This window comes from Podarcis muralis, chromosome 13, assembly GCF_964188315.1.
Source record: "Podarcis muralis chromosome 13, rPodMur119.hap1.1, whole genome shotgun sequence".
Classification (NCBI taxonomy): Eukaryota; Metazoa; Chordata; class Lepidosauria; order Squamata; family Lacertidae; genus Podarcis; species Podarcis muralis.
In genome coordinates this window covers 39,006,080-39,026,967 of record NC_135667.1, presented here as the reverse complement: position 1 = coordinate 39,026,967, position 20,888 = coordinate 39,006,080, and the positions used below count along the sequence as shown (strand labels likewise).

At 46.4% G+C, this 20,888-nt stretch overlaps 1 protein-coding gene across 1 annotated transcript; it reads right to left on the bottom strand.

Moving 5' to 3' along the window:
• Positions 1-960: 960 nt before the first annotated feature.
• On the bottom strand, positions 961-19,810 carry FKBP10 (FKBP prolyl isomerase 10). Its single transcript, XM_028702504.2, has 10 exons — positions 19,205-19,810; positions 14,932-15,077; positions 13,505-13,694; positions 12,365-12,510; positions 10,484-10,673; positions 8,311-8,456; positions 7,695-7,884; positions 5,920-6,062; positions 4,941-5,104; positions 961-3,596 (listed from the first exon to the last, which is right to left on the bottom strand). The coding sequence occupies exons 1-10, from the start codon at positions 19,396-19,398 to the stop codon at positions 3,414-3,416; spliced, it is 1,692 nt and encodes a 563-aa protein (XP_028558337.2). The 5' UTR covers positions 19,399-19,810; the 3' UTR covers positions 961-3,413.
• Between the last annotated feature and the right edge of the window lie 1,078 nt (positions 19,811-20,888).

The following is a 20,888-nucleotide window of genomic DNA, read 5'->3' as shown; positions in this document are numbered from 1 at the left end:
CACACAATACACTGGGTTGTATGCAGCCAGGATTCCAAGATGGCAGCAGGCGCAGACAAAATGGCCGCCGCTGTTGCCTAAATTCTGTCAGGAATTCTAACATCATCTCCCTTGCTCTGCTGTCCCTCTGTTACAAAATGGAGGCGCAGGGGTGGGGGTAAGGAATAGGGAAACATCAAAACCGAAAGAAAGCCGGCGGTCTCGCCACCCTGTTCCTCCTTAACACTAAATCCTTGCAATTAATTTAGTCAGAGACAAATCAGAACAAACCACTTCAATGGAAGGCTCACAAGCTGTTTTTTTAAAATAGTAAAACTGGCTCTACTCGTTTCTAAAGTTGGGGATCTTGTAGCCCCCATGCTATTGAGAAGCTTTCACCCACACCACATACCCACGATGGTGTTTGCTTCTCAAGATGGAGATCAGCCAGGGAAAGAAAATGGCGGTAGGCTATGCAGAGCTAGTCATCTCCCTCTTGGATAGTAACAACCACAGCAGTTGGGGGGGGGGGGGCTATTACAGCTCACTGCGTTTTTCAGTGTAGCTACAGCTCCCTAAAGAAAAATATATGGTAAGGCCCAGCCCTGCGTTTCAGATTTAAGGTATTTTGCAAGCCCTGAATAATCCCATTCCAAAGGTTTGGGGACTAAAGGATTAAACAAAAAACAAAACAAAAAGGAGAAGCAATGGGGAATGTTTGCAGGAGGAAATGTGTTAAGTGTTGGAAGAGTTCTCTCACATAAGACCCAGAAATGGTCAAGCCTTTCTGGAACCCCACAATTGCCAAAAAACCACTAACATGCCACAAACAACACTGAACAAGGTTGTGGGGCTCTAATCTCTTCAGGCTGCAGATGGAGGACGATGTTTTTGAATTCTCCCCCCTGTAAATTCACTGGGGAGAGCTTTACTACATGCAGGGACATTTTTTATTTGTTCTTTAGTGTTGGGGAGTATTAAAAAAAATGCATTTCCCCATCTTCCCTCAAGAGGTATTGCAGTCCAGAATTTTTCCACCTCATTTATCTCCACCAACGCGTAGGGCAAATGAAACAAACTGGTTGCAGTGAGTTAAAATGAAGATTCAGGACTGCTTGGAAGGGTACAGGCAGGAAGGATGAGTTTGTTTAATGTTCAGGTTGAAGTAGATGGTATGTTTGTATTCACTGGTGGCTCTGTAAGAGTTTACTGTAAAAAGTCAGCTGGTATGGCACGTGGTTTGCAGAGCAGTTTTCAAGCAAAACAAGGGCATTTTTCTTACCCACTTTATATCTGAAGTTGTCAACAGGTCTGCTCTCCTCTTGGACCTTATAACAGGAGCTTGTCTGCAAAAAAACCCCCACAGCCAAGCATTTTCACAACCTGAAGAGAAAACCATCATCACCTGCTATTGTCTGCCGCCGATCAAGCTAATGTTGAAACGCACAGATGCAAGGGGAAGCCAAAAAGTTGGCAACCCCTTGCATGCTTTGACTAGCAAGGCAGGTGATGGAAGGTTGCTCCCATCCCACCCTCCTTGCACTTAAATCTCCAGTTTCTATCTCAGCCTATCTTCTGAAGTAGGGCTTGTGGAACAAAAGTGGGCATCATTTATGAATTCAGAATCCTCAGAGATAGGACAACACTTGTTGGAAGCCTCATGAAATGACTCGAGAGACTGGAAAAACAGGTAGCACTTAAAAAAAAACCCTGTAATGTGCGTGATTGTGTGTGACAGAACAAGACTGCAAGTAGGGGTTATGTGCACTGCACATTTTTTGGTGGGGGTCAGGAAGGGAGAAGTAGAGCTTGGAATAAACAGTGTTTGCTGTGCTTATGTTATGCTCCTTTCAAGATTTGCAGCTGAAGGAACTTGGGATTTTATTGATGTACGCAAGATGTCAAATCGGTGAGGAGGAGGCAAGCAGGACTAGTACAGTGCACGCTCGGGTTGAGAACGTGATCCGTGCAGGAAGCACGTTCGCAAACCGCAGTGTTCACAACCTGCAGCGCCGTGTGTGCGCACGCGCGGGTTGCGATTTGGTGCTTCTGTGCATGCGCCGAAACCCAGAAGTTCCGGTACTTCCGGGTTCAGCATGATGCGCAACCCAAAATCGCGCAACCTGAAGCGTCTGTAACCCGAGGTATGACTGTATAGGGAAAGAGAGCAGTCCTTATTCCCTACCCTTTTGGCTGCAGGGAGCCTAGACTGACTCATCTTGGAAGTTTCCAAGTCTGTCCTTTTAACATCTAGCAGTTGCTAAGCCACCTTAAAAAATACCAGTTCCAGTTGCTGCAGAAATCCAGCAGGTATTTCTGAGAGTGTTGCTGCCCTCTGGTCCTGCCTGCTTGCTTTCTGTAGGCATCTTGCGAGAGCAGGATTCTGGGACTCGATGGGCCACTGGCCTGATCTAGCCGGGTTCCTTATGTAGGCACAGACTTTCCTGGCATAAACAAGCAGCAACGAGGGAAAGCTGCACCTATTAAGAGTCCGCCATCACAACCTGGTCACAGAGGCGGCCAGTCAGCAGTCCCTTGGTCTAATTTCGTGTAGTCCTTGAACTGATTTCAGAAGCCCTCAGGGGGCAACACAGGCACCTCAGAACTACAAGAAGAATGAGCCAGAAAAAGGAGGAAAGAGGGACAGAAAGGAAAGGATGTGGCAGAAAGAATGGTTAAAGCGGTGCACCCTTTTGGCCACACCCACTCCTGTCTTCTGCCCCGCCCACTGCCATTGCATGGTCTGATTACATCAGAAGCAAGGCATCCCTTGACAGATTAAGAGGCTGCCCACGCACCCGCCATTCAAAGAATATTGGAGCAGATAGGTAACCTTATCTCCACGTTTCTGCTCCACTCCTTTCTAGTTTTGCCCCGAAAGAAAAACTTAATAGCTCATTCTTGGAAATACACTTAAGTAATGCATTTGTTTGGTTCCCGTCACACGTTTCGGGATTCCTTAATATAGAATTCAGCTTCCTCGATTTGGCAAGAGAACACACAAAAATCCAATTGGGGGGGGGGGGGCAGGGTGTGCGCCTGGAAGCAGCAGAAGGCCTGAGTCGATGGGATGGCTCCTGCTCACGACAATTTTGTTGCAGATGGGATGCCTGAGGAAATAGAAGGGATTCAGTCAATGGTGTGGTGTGTGGTGGTTGTCTGGAAAGGCAATCGTTGCAAGCGCTAACTCCCTGATTTTGGTATGTCGAAACAGGATCTCAGTTAAATAGTTCTCAAAAAAGGGGAGAGGGAAAAAAAGATCAAAGGTACAAAATGTGGAACAAAATAGGTTTGCATCTGTAGGTTCAGTCTCTTTAACTCAGGAAAGGGAGTTAGTGAGCTTCTGGCCCCACAAAGTAGGGGAAGAGGCACCAAACTGGAGTGCTTTTTTAAAGAAAACAACAACGAAGCCCAATCCCAGAGTCCTTTCTCTTTTAAAGTTCCTCGTGTTTAACTTGATCCTCGTCTGATTTCAGCTTCAGTTCCTCTGCTGTGATCTTCCCATCCTTATTCCGGTCTTGGTTTTGGAACATGTCGTTGACCACTTTTTCCGGGTCAGGGCCTGGCATGAGACGACCTTTGCCTTCAGCGATCTGAGCTTTGATGAACTCTGAGAACTGCAGGGGGGGGGGGGAGAGAAAGCAGGGAAAGGATAAGCCATTTCCACTGGGAAGGGTGTGTGTGGCATATGCATTCAACAACATGGGAAACAGCATTTCAAGACATCCAGCTCCTATGTCTTACTTCCTTTATATCAGTCTCTTAACTTTCCTTTGCCTACTGCTTGCCATTTTTCAAGGTTGAGCAAGATGCCGGACTGATGGGGAAAAAAATGAATTGCTAAAGGTGCATTAACTTGAGTGGCTCTAGATGAGAACGCAAGAGACGGACAAGACAACTGGAAAAGGGCTGCAGCCTTCACAGGCTGTGCCCTCTGCAGCAAGACGAAGGAAAACCAGGTCTTTAATTGTGTTGGTAGTTTCCATGAGTATAAAAGGCTCTCTACTGCAAAAGTTACATGGGAACACGAAGGAACCACCAGATGATGGGGCTTAAATGCATGACCCTACAACCCTTTTCTACCCAAGTTGCTCCTTCACGTCTGTAACACCTTAAAAGGGCCCACATCTCACTGCAAGTTATAACCAAAATATTTATCATCTGCTACACATAGCTGTAGCAACCCAATGCTTCCTCTTCCTCTTGCTTCCTCTAGCAACCCAATAATGTACAGATTGTTTTTGGGTGTGTGATGTAACGTTGCATTTTTGATTTCACCATCACTGCAGAAGGGAAAGGACTTCTATAGATGATTTGTTAATTGTTTTATATGATTTAAGCTGTATTTGTGATGTTCTGTTATGTTTTATTATGCTATTGTTATTTATTGTTTGTAAGCCACTTTGAGGTTTATATGAATGAAAAGCAGCATAGAAATACAAAAAATCAAATCAAAACAAACAAACAAACAAACAAACAAACAGTCAATGGGAAGTAGGGCTACAATGTTAAATCAATTGGTCAGTTAGTTTTTTTTTAAAAAAAAGCTTTTCAGTTGACTGATACGGTACTCCTGGTTAACCGGCCAACCAATTTTCTAAAAAGAAAAATATTTTCAATGCCGTGCTTATACAAACTGCAAATGGTAAGCACCATCATATAGGCAGGGATGTCTCTTCCAAGACCATGCCTCCAAGACAACACACACGTGCATCTTCTTAAAATAAAAAGTTTGCTTTTTGCTCCACACTATTGTTTTTACCCGTATACAAATGGAATAAATTTTCCCTATTAGTTTACTAAAACTTGAACAACTAACTATAGGGTAGATGCTCTTACTCTGGTGGAACGGTTAGTACAAATGGATCCAGCTGTGGATCCTGTCACCCCCCCCCCCCGCCTCCAGTTCAGATTCTTCAGTACCAGCTGTACCCTTTCTAATACGGAATGCAAAATCTCACCTCCTCAGCTGGGACTTCACCATCCTTGTTGAGATCCATGGCTTCAAACAGGTTTTCTGGTAGGTCGCTGTGCCAGACAAACAGGTATCCTTCTGGAACTCCTGGCTCCCGGTGTAGCAGCTCTAACTCAAAGTAGAGAACGGCACTGCCAGGTACACCCCGGGCTGAAAATGCAAGATGCACATATCAACAGGGCGAGGTCATCCACAGAGGCACTGGCTAGGCAGCAGTGACCCGGAGTCAAAGCTAGGAGAAACCTATTGACAGGAAGTGACCTCGCTTCTTGAGAGGAAGTGATATCAGAAGGTTTAGCTACTATTTTTCATCCTCCTCCTCCTCCTCCTCACTGTTTAATAGCATCACAAGGCCATATAAGGAGCCGTATTACCCCCTCCTACTGGCTATAACGCTATTACTCCTAAATTATAATCATGAATTGAATTCAGTTCATATAGCCTAGTTTCTCACAAGAACGTCTATAAAACCTGGACCTCAAAATATTTTTGTCCTGAAGCACAGCTCCTGTGATAAACCGACAACGCCCATGTCAAGTTTGAACTACTCTTTCTTAGCATTTCGGCTCTGTAAATATTGGCTACTAATCATGCCTAGTGATGAATAGCAAAAAAGTTTCTATGTTTTGTGCTAAAAAATAATTGTAAAACTCTACAAAAGGCGATGCAAATTATGCTAAGTTGCGTGCTGCCTTGCGTCATTTATTTTCCTGCTAGTCATAGGCAAGACCACTCCGTCCTACTCTGGCTTCTGAGATTTTACCAGGCAATGCATGCAGAGACTTCCAACTGTCTTTCTGCAGCCTTAGGAGCTAGAAAGTCACTTTAGGGAAAAAGAAAAAAATAAAATAAAAAAAGAAGGGACTGTCCGGTTGCTGAACCCTGAGTCCAGTATCCATTTCTTCTGCCGGCCCTGTGATGTGGACTCTGAAAACAGATGCCGGAGGCATTGCCCACAACCTTACCTCCACTTTCGCCATGACCCAAATGGGGAGGAACGATGACGGAACGTTTTTCCCCCACGCACATGTTGAGCAGGCCATTGTTCAGGCCTTCAATTATCTTGTTGGTCCCCAGCGTGGCTTCTTGAGGGCTTTCATAGTCATGGCTGTCAAGCGGGAAAACAGGGAGACCATTGGAATCCTTGGAAATATTTTCTGCAGGAATCTCAGAAGTGTGTCTGGGGACCTCTTCCCCAGAATTCTGCTCTTAAGAAAATCATACACACACACACACACACACACACACACACACACACACACAATGGTACCTCGGGTTACATACGCTTCAGGTTACATATGCTTCAGGTTACACACTCCGCTAACCTAGAAATAATGCTTTAGGTTAAGAATTTTGCTTCAGGATAAGAACAGAAATCGTGCTCCGGTGGCAGTGCAAGGCCCCATTAGCTAAAGTGGTGCTTCAGGTTAAGAACGGACCTCTGGAACGAATTAAGTACTTAACCCGAGGTACCACTGTGTGTATGTATGTATATGTATGTATGTATGTGTATGTGTGTGTATATATATATATATATATATATATATATGCGCACTGATTGGCATATATATTTATTTTGCATAATTTACTTTGCTACTCCCAGTGATGGAAAGGGGGAAAAGAGCCGTGGAAGATGCAGGAAATGTGCTTTCAGGTTTCAGTGAATTCTGATCCTCCCTGCTCTCACGGCAGACAGCCAAGGAAGTAGACAAGGAAGCACTTACAGAGTCTTTATTCAATACTAACAGAGAGAGGCCTCTGTACGCTGCCTCTTAGGTCAATGGCGTTGCTCCAACTGAGCTCCTCCCCACTCCCTTCCCCTTACACTGGTTGCCAGGGGCTAATTGTCTCTGAGTCTTTTGCTCTTCCACTTTCAATGCACGCTGGGTTCTGGGAGAAGGGAGGTCAGAAATGCTCTCCAGTGATAACGCGTCAGCTGGCTGCTCTGGCCCTGTCTTCCCCTTCTCTTCTCCCAACACCTCCCAACTCTTCTGTTCACCTGTCTCTGAACTGTGACCTTCCTCAAACCACTGCTGGAAGCCACATGACTCAGAAGCTGTACGCTGGCTCCCTCAGCCAATAAGCGAGATGAGCACTGCAACCCCAAAGTCGGTCACGACTGGACCTAATGGTCAGGGGTCCCTTTACCTTTACAACTCTGTGAGGCACTGACTTAGCCCCAAGGTCACCCAGTGAGCTTCATGGCTGAGTGGGGATTTGAACTCTGGTCTCTCAGGTCCTAGTCTGACACTTGTAACCAATATACCACACTGGGAAGCAACGGCGAAATGGCCCAACGGAGGCCACGTGAGTGCTGCTGCCCCATCAGGCCGTCCACTACTTCCCTTTAGGTTACTCTGTGATAAGGCAATGTAGGTATTTGTTGACATTTAAATTCCTGCATTGCAGGGGGTTGGGAGCAGATGATCGTTGAGGTCCCACCCAACTCTACAATTCTATGAGATAAGAAGAAGAAGAAGAGTTTGGATTTGATATCCCGCCTTTCACTCCCTTTAAGGAGTCTCAAAGCGGCTAACATTCTCCTTTCCCTTCCTCTCCCACAACAAACACTCTGTGAGGTGAGTGGGGCTGAGAGACTTCAGAGAGGTGTGACTAGCCCAAGGTCACCCAGCAGCTGCATGTGGAGGAGCGGGGAAGCGAACCCGGTTCCCCAGATTACGAGACTACCGCTCTTAACCACTACACCACACTGGCTCCAAACTTTAAGCAAAAGACTCACGAGGAGAAGAGTTTGGTGCCATCCAGGAGGGAGCAGTTGTAATGGTAGCGGACAAAGTCCCTGTCTTGGGTGGTGACATTGCAGTCCGCAGGCCGGTGGATAGTCTGTATTTCCACAGGGTCTGCGGGATTGTGGAAATCGATGACATGGACGTCGAAGATGAGCACAGCCGAGCCAGGGATCTTGTTCCCTAGAGGACAAGAAGGACAGAGACTGGGGGTTTTTTGGGTGTAAAGAGTGAGGATGCAAACTCACAAAAGTCCTCCGAGGGTCACAGCTGATTCGAGGCAATTTGCAACCTCTAGTTGCAGAACCCAGAGTATGTCTCTGGGATCTCTTGCCAATGTCCCAGCATACATTTGGGGGCCATTATTTCCATTTCTTTATGTTTCATTGTTTGCCCCAGTGGTTTTCAGCCTTTACACCTTCTGGGAGCCCTCCCCAAATCAACCTTTGTTTTCTTCGCATACGACAGCCAAAGCAACATTGGTGGATTTGTGTGGCCACTCAAACCCAGCAGAGATTTCAAAGCTGGGGGGCTGGTTTGTAGATATAAGCCTTCAAAGGGTTCCGCTGAGGGGCTCCCCACCCATCTCAACCTGTTCACTCTACTTACCTGCCCCACTTTCTCCATAGGCCAAGTGGGGTGGGATAATGACTCTTCTCCTTTCACCAATACAGACTCCTTGAAGCCCTTGGTCCATTCCTGGAATAATGTAGCCTTTCCCAATGTAAGTGTCGTAGGTGTGGTTTCGTGAATAACTGGAATTGGAGAGAGAGAATCCGTGGGGAAGAAGTGTCTTACAAACTGATGTTACAGCAGAGCCTGAAGTTTTCCCCTCCAGGTTTCTTAAATTGTGGCTGAGCCCACCCAGAGACAGTCTGAAAGAGCAGGGCGAGACATGAACTCTGTGGCTCTGATAGGCTGGAAAGTGAGAATATGTCATCTTCCCACTCTGGCAAAAAATTATTGGGCAAGGTTCAGGCCACTGATGGGCAAGGTTCAGGCCTAGGTAATGGAAGGACTTCCAAGTCTCGCTGCTCAGCCTGCACTTTGAGCTGACTCTGTTCACACTTCCTCTCTCTCTCTATATATATATTAATAATTTTTATTGGAGTTTTATTTACAACATAACATAACCCCGCCCCCCAAATACACAATCCACCCTCATTAAACGTGAACATAACATACAGTGAGCATAACATACAACAATACAAACAACGAAATAAAAGACTTCCTTTATCCTGTATCTGGCCTCCTTATTTACTTCTTATGAACTGTTTCCTTTATGAATAATTATTAAGGTTTTTCTAATTATTAAGATTTCTCTAATTATAACTTAAATATCCACAAAGTCTCCTGCAGACATTAATCAAAACAAGTCCAGGTATGTATTTTAGGGCACTGCTTTGTGAAGTATTCTCTGCATTTCCCCCATGCCTTTTGAAACTCTTGTCTAGTGTGATCTCTAATTGCCTCTGTTAATCTAGACTCTGTTAGTCTTGCCATTCCTTTTTTGTTGGCAGTTTCTTTTTTCCAGTTTTTAGCAATTAGGATCCTTGCCGCTCCTGTGGCATAGAGGAGTATTTTCTGATCTTCTCTTGCTATACCTCTGTCCATTATCCCTAGTAGAAAAGATTCTGTATTTTTAAGAAAGTTATACTTAAAACATTTTTTTAAGCTCGTCATATACTGTGTTCCAGAAGCTTTTGATTTTTTCACAGGTCCACCAAACATGTATAAGTGTCCCCTCTGCACACTTCCTCTATATTTTGATCCTCTTCTCACCTTGCCCTGTCCTGTTCTGCCTTGGATACACTCCTTCTGGGCTAGGGATATAAAGGGCGTTGCTTTCTGTTCTGCCTTGCATCTGTCGCACACCCTGCCTGGGATAGCTCAGTCGGTAGAGAATGAGACTCTTAATCTCAGGGTTGTGGGTTCAAGTCCCACATTAGGCAAAAGATTCCTGCATTGCAGGGGTTGGACTAGATGACCCTCGTGGTCCCTTCCAACTCTACAATTCTACGATTTCTGTTCCACTGCAATTAAAGTTCCATGAAAACGACATTATTCAGCTCGCTGTCCACTGTGTCCAAATATAACAATGCAATTAACAACATTATTATTGCATAATTTCAAGAGGGAGGAGGCGATAAGAAATAACATAATAAAAAAAATGATTATAGAAAATTGGAGACTGGGGAATGGCAGCTGTGAATACTGATCATAATGAGACTCTTCTGCTTTTAGTTAAGTTTTTAAGTAGTTTTTAGCCACTCCTTGGTTTTAAACTCTCTGTTTTAACGTCTTACCAGCTGTTTTATCACCACCTCGCTTCTCTTTGCTTTTAGTTTATTGTTTTACTGCTCAATCTGTCGAGGGAGCAGCAGCCCCTCGCCTGTTAAGCTTTAGCTTTAGCTTTCACCGACTTCGACTCCAGCCTGAGCGATTTATTACCTCCTTATCTTATTGGCATTTGGCTGCTGGAGGTTCGCCTACCACAACGAAATATCTTTCCAAGTGCAACTATATTAGAGGAGAGTGGAATCACCTGCCTGATTTCTATTTCTGTTTACAGGTGGCCATGCAAATCGACTCAATTTCAGGTAGAGCTTCCCATTTTGACGGAATTTCCCAACAACCCTATTCTAGAAAAAACCGAACTTCTGGTTACGTTAACCTAGCCATACAAAGAATACCGAGGAATGACAGCTTGGTGGAGAAGGGAAGGGAAGAGAAGAGGGTAGCGCTTTTTTATCAATGACAGCTGCATTTCACTCCCCGTTACCTGGAATCAAAGAGGGTCCCGTCCATCAAGGTGCCATTATAATGGTACCGCACAAAATCTCCGGTCACAGCCTTGCGCTTGCAAGAGGCTGGCACTTCCAAGTGCTCCAGGGAGATGCCATCTTTTGGGTTGTGCAGGTCCACCAGGAGAACATCAAAAACCAGGGAGGCTTGAGGGGGGATGACAGTGCCTGAGAAAAGGAAAGGAGGAGCAACTCAGCTCAGGTGGCCACACGGAGCCAGGTCATGTGGAGGAACACTTTAAACCACCCCATTTTTTAGAGGGGACGCCAGCTAATCCGCTTTTGAAATACCATCCCTTTCTTCAAGAGCACTGTATGGCAAAGTGTGCTAAGGTTGCGGTTTCTGCCATTTGTGATAAATCCACAATTGAATGTAGCTGACTTCAGCCCACAAAAGTTGTGGCTTTGAGGCGTTTAGTTCTGGGGTCCCCAACACGGTGCCAGTGAACGTCATGGCACCCTCAGACACCCCTCTCGGTGCCCACCACAGCCCCCTCCCAGTACATTCTTTTTTATATTTTTTTCGGTTTCGTTTGGCTTTGTGAAGAAGAGTTTGGATTTGATATCCCGCTTTATCACTACCCGAAGGAGTCTCAAAGCGGCTAACATTCTCCTTTCCCTTCCTCCCCCACAACAAACACTCTGTGAGGTGAGTGGGGCTGAGAGACTTCAAAGAAGTGTGACTGGCCCAAGGTCACCCAGCAGCTGCATGTGGAGGAGCGGAGATGCGAACCCAGTTCACCAGATTACGAGTCTACCGCTCTTAACCACTACACCACACTGGCTTGTGAGCTGTTTTATGGTTGGGAGGGGTTTGTGTTTTGGAGGTGTTCACTTGTGTGTGTGTGTGCTTTGCAAGGAGGAGGTCTGGTGCATGCGCCCACCCTTGCATTTCCAAATCTGCCCCCCAGGCCTTGAAAGATGGAGGACCCCAGTCTTAAACATTAGTGCATAGCCCCTTGGCAGACACCATGTTTTTAAAGACATCTCTGTGTGTGGATGCTTTAGCTGAGATCCCTGCATTGGAGGGGTTGGACTAGATGACCCTCAGGGTCCCTTCCAACTCTACAATTCTACGAATTCTTGTCCCTCATCACCAAGTTTTTGTACAGGAGCCCCTTGTACGTATGCAAAAACGTACATACATTCTTATGTAAGCGGGACCCTTGAGATCTGCTAGCAGGTACAATCCTATTCCCCCCCCCCCCAAAGATATTTATTTCTAAGTACAATAAAGTCTTATTGTCCTTTTTTTTTTTTTTTAAAGAAACAAAGAAAGAATTGATTTGTGGATTTCTTTGACACAGAATCTGAGGTGATTTCTTGCATACTTTCAGAATAATATTTAAATTTAAATAATATAATAAATTTAAATTCTTCTGCAGATATGTAATAATAATGTAATAATTTATTATTTATACCCCGCCCATCTGGCTGGGTTTCCCCAGCCACTCTGCGGCTCCCAACAGAATATTAAAAATGCCTTAAAATGTATCACATTAAAAACTTCCCTAAACAGGGCTTCCTTCAGATGTCTTCTAAGAGTTAGATAGTTGTTTATTTCGTTGACATCTGGTGGGAGGGCGTTCCACAGGGCGGGTGCCACTACCGAGAAGGCCCTCTGCCTGGTTCCCTGCAACCTCACTTCTCGCAGGGAGGGAACCGCCAGAAGGCCCTCGGAGCTGGATCTCAGTGTCTGGGCTGAACGATGCGGGTGGAGACGCTCCTTCAGGTATACTGGGCCACGGCCATTTAGGGCTTTTAAGGTCAGCACCAACACTTTGAATTGTGCTCGGAAACGTACTGAATGAATTCTGTTCACCTTGTGGTTCAGATTCACAATTTCTTGACCACCTTACCATAGCCTTTCTCTCCGTAGGCCAAGAACGGGGGGATCACTATTTGTCGTTTCTCTCCAGCACACATGCCTAGCAGGCCCTCGTCCATCCCTTTGATCAGCCAGCCTGAACCCACGTAGGTGTCATAAGTACTGCCTTTTCCATAGCTGGGAGACAGGTGAGGATGGAGAAAGGGAAAGAGACATCAGGCAAGGAAGCGGTTCGGCGAAAAGAACGCCACCTTTGCAGCACAGCACTGGTCAAAAACAGCCACCCACTAAAAGGTAAAAAAACAAAAAGGTAAAGGACCCCTGCGAGGTTAAAACCAGTCAAAGGTGGCTATGGGGTTGCGGTGCTCATCTCGCATTCAGGCCGAGGGAGTTGGCATTTGTTCACAGACAGCTTTCCGGGTCATGTGGCCAGCATAACTAAACCGCTTCTGGTGCAACGGAACACCGTGATGGAAATCAGAGTGCATGGAAACGTCATTTACCTTCCTGCCACAGCGGTACCTATTTATCTACTTGCACCAGTGTGCTTTCGAACTGCTAGATTGGCAGGTCCTGGGACAGAGCAACGGGAGCTCACCACCATCATGCAGATTTGAACTGCCAACCTTCTGATCAGCAAGCCCAAGAGGCTCAGTGGTTTAGACCACAGCGCCACCCGCTCATCTTACTCTTATTCTACATCAGGCTTCCTCAACCTTGGCCCTCCAGATGTTTTGAGACTACGATTCCCATCATCCATGACCACTGGTCCTGCTAGCTAGGGATCATGGGAGTTGTAGGCCAAAAACATCTGGAGAGCCAAGTTTGAGGAAGCCTGTTCTACATCATTCTTAATCACTACATTTAATTGCAATTAACACCACTACCAGAGATCCAGCATCTTTGACCAGATAGCTGCTCTACCTATTATACAGAACGAGAGTCAACTTAAAAACATAATGCTAAATGCATCTTTGAATTCTGTGGCTGGAATCCTCCTTCTGTTTTTTAAACCACCAGCAGCCTTGGAAGGGTAGGGGTCAATCCAGTTCGGGACTGTAGCCAAGGGACTGCTATAATTGCAACTGCAATGACATTATTTTGCTGTCTTTCACTCTCTGTACCAAACCTCTGAGCCAAAACACGCCATCTGCCCTTCAGCACATCCTACCTGGAGTCGAAGGGGGTGCCGTCGAGAAGTGTGCCGTTGTAGTGGTAGCGCACGAAGTCGGAGTTCTCCACTGTGCGGTTGCAGCGCTGCGGCTTGGAGACGGTGGTGATCTGCAGCTTGTCTTCTTTGTTCCAAATGTCAAGTAGGATGACATCGAAGTAGAGGGTGGTGTCCGGGGGGATCAGGCCAGCTATGGGGTTGAAAACGAGGAACGACCATGGAGACCGAAACGACAATTCTCAGGGGGACTGGGAGGACACCACAACCACTGCCCCTTCACCAATGGCACCAGGCCATTCAATACAGTGGTACCTCAGGTTACATACGCTTTAGGTTACATACGCTCCAGGTTACAGACTCCGCTAACCCAGAAATAGTACCTCGGGTTAAGAACTTTGCTTCAGGATGAGAACAGAAATCGTGTGGCGGCAGTGGGAGGCCCCATTAGCTAAAGTGGTACCTCAGGTTAAGAACAGTTTCAGCTTAAGAACGAACCTCCAGAACGAATTAAGTACGTAACCCGAGGTACCACTATTTATCTATTTCTATACTGCCATCCATCTGCGTGGCACTTTACCAAGTACAGGAAATGCATAAAATGGAGGAGAAAAGAGTGGTGGATGGGGAAGCCATGTAAAGCGAAACGGGTGGAACCGGAAATGACAAGAAGTAGGGAAGCTCAAGCGTGTTTGGAGGCGGGAAACAACTTCTCAGTATAGAGCTCAGGGCCTTCCAAAACCCCAAAACGTATTTTATATAAATGACTTTTTATTTCTATTATTTGTATATCATATTGTTGCTTTATTATTATGGCCGATGGCTGATGCAAATAAAGAAGAAGAAGAAGAGTTTGGATTTGATATCCCGCTTTATCACTACCCGAAGGAGTCTCAAAGCGGCTCACATTCTCCTTTCCCTTCCTCCCCCACAACAAACACGCTGTGAGGTGAGTGGGGCTGAGAGACTTCAGAGAAGTGTGACTGGCCCAAGGTCACCCAGCAGCTGCATGTGGGGGAGCGGGGAATCAAACACGGTTCACCAGATTACGAGTCACCGCTCTTAACCACTACACCATGCAAGATTCATTCATTCTCAGGGCCTTGCAATGCAGTACAGTGCTATCCTTGCTATGGCTACCTCAGTCGGTTAGAGCATGGTGCTGACAATGCCAAGGTTGCAGGTTCAATTCCCGTAAGCGACAGCTGCTTATTCCTGCATTGCAGGGGGTTGGACTAGATGATCCTCAGGGTCCCTTTGAACTCTTATGATTCTCTTACCCCCATGCTAGGATCTAATTGATCAGATCACTGTGCACACTCCCTGGCATTTTTGTTTTTTTTAATGCGTCCTTAAAGGCACAGATATGCAGCTAACATATTGCCAGGCTCGGGCCATGCCTGTCAACCCTGGACTCTCTTGCCACTCACCCACGCCGATGCTGCCGTAGCCAAGATGAGGGGGCACAATGAGGTGCCTTCTCTCGTTCACACACATCCCCTGCAGGCCTCTGTCCATGCCGGTGATGAGCCGCCCCACGCCTGCCACGCCGGCCACTGTGGCACCCCGATCATAGCTGGAAGGGGAAGAAGGCATTGATGGAAGGGATGAGCAGAAACAAACAAACAAACAAAAATGGAGCAAAGAGAACTCTAAAATGGACGGTTAACAGAAAACATGATGTGTGGTCATGGCCACTGGCTTAGATTGCTTTAAAGGGGACTGGACCGATTCACAGAGGAGGAGATGATCAATGTCTATTAGCTATGGCTACAGGCAAGCTCCAGGTTCTCAGGAGGCATATGTGCGAATGCCATTTGCTGGGGAGCAACACCACATAAAGGTACGGTAAAAGGTAAAGGATCCCTGGATGGTTAAGTCCAGTCAAAGGCAACTATGGGGTTGTGGTGCTCATCTCGCTTTCAGGCCGAGGGAGCTGGTGTTTGTCCACAGATAGCTTTCCCGGTCATGTGGCCAGCAGGACTAAACTGCTTCTGGCGCAATGGAACACCGTGACGGAAACCAGAGCGCACGGAAACGCCGTTTACCTTCCCGCCACAGAGGTACCTGTTTATCTACTTGCACTGGTGTGCTTTTGAACTGCTAGGTTGGCAGGAGCTGGAACGAAGCAACAGGAGCTCACTCCGTCGCGGGGAATCGAACCACCTGCCTTCTGATCGGCAAGCCGATCAGATTTAGACCACAGTGCCACCCACATCCCCTGGAACACCAGGTGAGGGCTGTGGCTCTCATATTCTGGCTACAGGCTTCTCCCATCCGTGTGGTTGGCTGGCAACTGTGAGGAAACAGGATGTTGGACTAGCTAGGCCAGCCTTGGCCAACTACCAGATATTTGGCACTACAATTCCCATCAGGCCCAGCAACAATTCTGGCCAATTCAGAGGCAAAGGAAGTTTGTGTGGCGTGGTGGAAGCGAAAACACGTCTCCCTGAGTTCACTTTGGGGCCTGGCCTGTCCGTTCCCTCCTCAGAGTGGACCTCGTGGAAAACTATTTGAGTACCAGAGCTTAAGGCTGAAAAGCAGCATTGTACTATCAAAACCCCCACAAACTGTTGTGGGAGCAAAAAGGAAATCTTGCTGGCTTCAAGATGCGTTTGGATACATTTACGAAAACTATTTTAGGACCAATTCAATTATTTACCCAAATTGCACCGCAACAGCAGAAACCACCTTTTAAAACAAAACTATGCCCTGAAGCAAGGAATGTGGGTGTATGCCCGTTTTAGTAAGGCAGAGATTCTGTAAAGTTTTGCTGGGAGGAAAAAACCCCAAAACCTCCCAAACTATTCCTGCTAGCGGGGAGAGGAGCAAATGAAACCTGATCTCCAACTTCCTTTCAGTCAGAAAAGGAGGAGCAGAATAGCCTGATCCTGCACTCTGAATTCGCCAAGAGGATCAGCCTGCATGTCATGATATGGGGGAGGAAAGGCAGTTAGCACTGAGGTTTCAAATCAAGACCAAGTTTTCTTCCAGATCTCTAGAAAACTGGATCCAGGCATCTTATAGGACTGCTGCTTCCAGTGTGTGCATTTTGGACGGGAAAAGGAGTCGCCGTCCTACGTTGCAAAATCCAGCCTTTTAAAATGCATAAGCAGCTGCAGCCTCATGCGGATGACACGTCTACAGCCCAAACGGCAGATCCCATCATGGACGCCATCTCCTCCCACAGCCTATAGCAGCTCCCTGCCTGCCCCCTTCCTTCCGACACACCGCTATCTTGCTTCGTAGCTCAACCTGGCTGCGTGGGCAGTGAGGTTTGATGCTCAAGACACAATTTCAAAATGCCCTAATAGTTTTGTTATCACGCTAATATACCTTAGGATGTGCCAGCTAAATTACACATAAGATTCAGCGATGCTGAACCAAGGGATAATGTAATAGCAAAGGACAGGGATTGCTGCACTCATTCTCAGTCAAACAATTTGTCTTTTGACGCAAGGGAACTACCAGGAAAGTGAGTGAGTGTTCTTTCTTTATTAAGAGAGTTCGGACACATCACAGGTTTAACTGAAAGTTCCACATCTTTATTTTTTCAGTTTTAAAACGAAGCCTGCAGAAGTTCAGATCTAAAATATCCTTACGTGAAAACGTCCTGCTCTAGATGTGTTTCTTCTCCCTCTTAAAATTTATTTTATCAATTCTGTCCTTATTCGAATTTCGCTTTACTATATCATGTAGAATGTTGGGCTGCAATTTGGTTTGATCCAGCAAAGGAATTCTTACACAGATGACTTTAACTTTCCTTTCCTTTCCTCTGACACCCCCCCATGCACCTTCAAATTCTGTTCCAGAGGATTGGGAGAAGATTTTGGGGACATGGTGGGGGGGAGAAGAGAAGGGAAGTCCGATTGCCTGAATGGGAATCCATGCATGCAATACTGGCTACAATTCTATGTTCAGAAATTCCACATAGTGCACCGCGGTAGCATGCTTGCAACCATAGAAAAAGAGCCCGTCCTTTAAAAAACCACCACCAGTCATTCAGCAACTCTTTCCTTTCCTTCTCTCTCCCTTGATACCCATTTACCTGGGGGAAAGTCCCACTGAACTCTATGGGACTTATTTCCAAGGACTGCACGGATGGAGAAGGGAGTGTCAAGGAGAGGTGCAAACTGAAGGTTTATTATCCTTTGATGTGATCTGATTTTATCATCTGTGGACATGAGGAATGCGGGTTGCTCTGAGTTTTCACAGGAGCAGCCTACAGCAAAAACAGGCCAGACCTAATAGAACGACGTCCATTTTGTCTTATTTCAAATGCTTCGCCCTCCTCAAAACACTCCTTGCATCTTCTTACCCACCACAATAATAACTGTTGTTTTTTAACATGTTCCTGGGACTAAATCTCATTGAGTGTGGTCAGATTCCACAATGATAAAACCTAAATTTAGCCAATGGGAAGAAATTATCTAAAGTATGTTTGCTAAGGCAAGGGTTTGTGGCCTGAGTTGCCCCCGCTTTCTCAGAGATTTTAAATGTCCCTTTCCTGAATATCCAGCTTTTCTGAATGGAAATCTCAGATAAAAAGAAAAACATGTCAACAGTATTCTATCCAGTTCCCCCCAAAACAAACAAACCTCTTTCCAATGCTCTAGTCACAGAGTCATAACCAATATGTACTTTTAAATATATGCTTTTAATTAAATTATTTTAATTTGAAGCATTACAAGCATTTCGTGTCCACTCTCACCCTTGCTTTGCTCCTCACCAGCGCCCCCACAAAATTTATTGCACGCCTGCCTAGGGTGGACCCCTTCTTTTTTCCAGACCTGGCTCTTTGCAAAGTCCACCCTGCACCCTTCTAGCCAGAAGCTGGCTTGGCAGCTGCAAACCGCTGTGCAAAAGCATCTGAAGTTATGCGAGGGATCAGCGGCTCGGCTCCGTATTTCTCCCCCCCCCCCCCCCGAGGCCCCAAAGAGGCAGAAGATAGAAGGCACATACCACCAGAGGCATGAAATTCCTCTTGCAAGGGAGAGAGAGGGAAGGAAGGTTTCTCGTTGCTGGCGGGCTGTTGTTGTTTTATTTTAAAAAAGGAAGGGCTGTTTTTCTAGGTTGCATGCACGGCTATTTCAAAAGCGCAAAGATGAAACATTAAAACTTGGGTCTCCCATCTCTTAACTTATGGGGTAATCTCCTAAGGGGAAGGGCAGGGACAGTGTTAGAAACTGAAATATGAAATCTAGGCACAATGGTAGGTTATGGACGCAACAAGAGAATGTCTAGGCACACTTTTTGATAACAAGAATACAAAGCTGAAAATGAATGAACTGCAGCTAAAATATTATGTTCCTTTTCCACATGGTCTAGTCCTTCCCCTGCCCACCCCCTTAATATTCTTAAGAGGGTCTCTTCTCCAGTCCTCAGAGAATAGCTGGAAGTAGGGGAGGAGGAAAGATGTCCTCTTTTCCTTCCACTCTGCAGTTTTAATCTGAAATCTTGCACCAGGAACTCAGAAACCGCTTTTGCTCATGAAATAATTCCGTCGCAAAATGCGCCTAGAACAATGGGAGTTTCGAACACGGGGCGGGGAAGATATTTTGCCACTCCTTAATTCCAATTTGCCAGGGACTGCAGGTGAGCCAGCACCTAACCCTTTGTCTCTAGATCAAAGGACCCAGTCCTGCCCTGGACAGGCGCTGCTGCGCATTTCTCAGCGAGGGAAACGAGAAGGGGGGAAAGTACCTGGAGTCGAACTTGGTGCCGTCCTGAAAAGTGCCATTGTAATGGTACCGGACGAAGTCGCCCATCTGGACTTCTCGCAGGCAGACTTTGGGGATGTAGTATCTGTCGATGACGACGTCCTCCAACGGGCCGGGGTCTCCCAAGCCGCGGACCCCGAGCAGGCTCAGCGCCAAGACGAGACACAGCAAACTCATGGTGATGATCTTCGACGGTGCGCCCTCGGGCAGGAAAAGGAAGGTTCGGCAGCTGCGCCTGGCGCTGGAAGCAGCCGAAGGGGGAGCGGACGGGGGGTGAGTGGGAGGGAGAGAAGAGCAGAGGAGGCGCTTTCCTAAAAAAAAGAAGAAGAAAAAACCCGAAACGGAGGCCTGGAGGATTGCAAGCCAGCCGCTCCGATTTCTGTAGACGTGTAAAAAAGCGGCCTGCGGTTGGCTTGCAAAAAAGGGATCGTGGCGGGATCCGATCGCTCTCAGCAGGCAGCGATTGCTTTGCAACCGATTTGGGAATGTGCGCGTAATTCCCCCCTTGCTTTTAGGCTTTTGCAGCAAAAACTATTTCAAAGCGTGTCCGGGCAGCCAGAAAAGCCCTGAGAAGAGAGGGCTTGCTTTTAAAAAGTTTTTTTTGTTTTTTGGTTCGCCAGGTCCTAGTGCTTGTTGGCTACCCGACTGGAGAGTCAGAGAAAAGTCATGCTTACGTGGTCCCCGAGGGTGCGGTGGGGCAGGAACTGAGCTTTACTGTACAACATCCCATGGAGAACCCTCCCCCAGGACCGGTGTTTTTTTTTTTTTTTTTTTTTTTGCACAAACTTAACTTTTGGAATGCGCTGGCTCAATAGGAACTGATGGTTTTGAAAGGGGTTTAAATAACTTTTTAGTGGGTATTGGGCGTGAAAGCTAAATGGACAGACTCTAAGTGTTCAGAGAATCAGCATATCAGATGCTGTTAGAAACAGTCTGGAGGTGTGGATCTTTATATAGACTTTATAGTTGCTTGGCCTGGTTTTTATTTTTTATTTTTTTCCAGAGTTACTGCATTTCACAAACCTATAATCTGAAAAGTGCCACGGACTGGATTTGGGCGCGTTTTTGCCTAATGATTTGCCCGTGCAAATAAACTTATGTGAGCTAGAACAGACATTTGATTTTAAATCGGCTCACTTTTTATCCGTTATAAACCGTTTTAACCAGTGGCGTAGCGTGGGGGGTGCAGGGGGGGCCGGCCGCAACATCTGGGGGTTAGGGTTAGGGGGCGCAAATCCACGGGCTGGGGGCGCAAATCCACGGGTTAGGGGGCACAAATTACTTGCCTTGCCCCGGGTGCTGACAACCCACGCTACGCCACTGGTTTTAACAAAGGTGTATAAGCAGGGGGGAGAGCGACTCCAAGCTGCTTTTCTAAAGCTTTCTAAACTACATTGTACATTCTTTTTGTTTTGCTGCTCCTCACAGTGCCTTACAGACACCCTAAAGCAAACCCACGTTCAAAAATGCACTGTACAAAATAAAACCGGCATAAAACCAACACAACGACACTCCAATCCAGCAAGTCATCCTCAGCTATGACCCGCCATTCATGAACATAGACAGGATTTATGTTGGGGGGCATAACCTCAGTTAGTTAAGTATTTTTTTATTGATTTTTATTGATTTAGGGGGGCACCTGCTCCTCCCTGCCCCCCCCCCCCGTG

Excerpts from the sequence above, each read along its gene's own strand:
- FKBP10 (XM_028702504.2), bottom strand. The coding sequence starts at position 19,398 with ATGAGTTTGCTGTGTCTCGTCTTGGCGCTGAGCCTGCTCGGGGTCCGC. Across the intron at positions 13,695-14,931 it reads CTACGGCAGCATCGGCGTGG|CTGGCCTGATCCCCCCGGAC; the intron begins GTGAGTGGCAAG and ends TCAACCCCATAG. Across the intron at positions 10,674-12,364 it reads CTACGGAGAGAAAGGCTATG|GCACTGTCATCCCCCCTCAA; the intron begins GTAAGGTGGTCA and ends TCCTTTTCTCAG.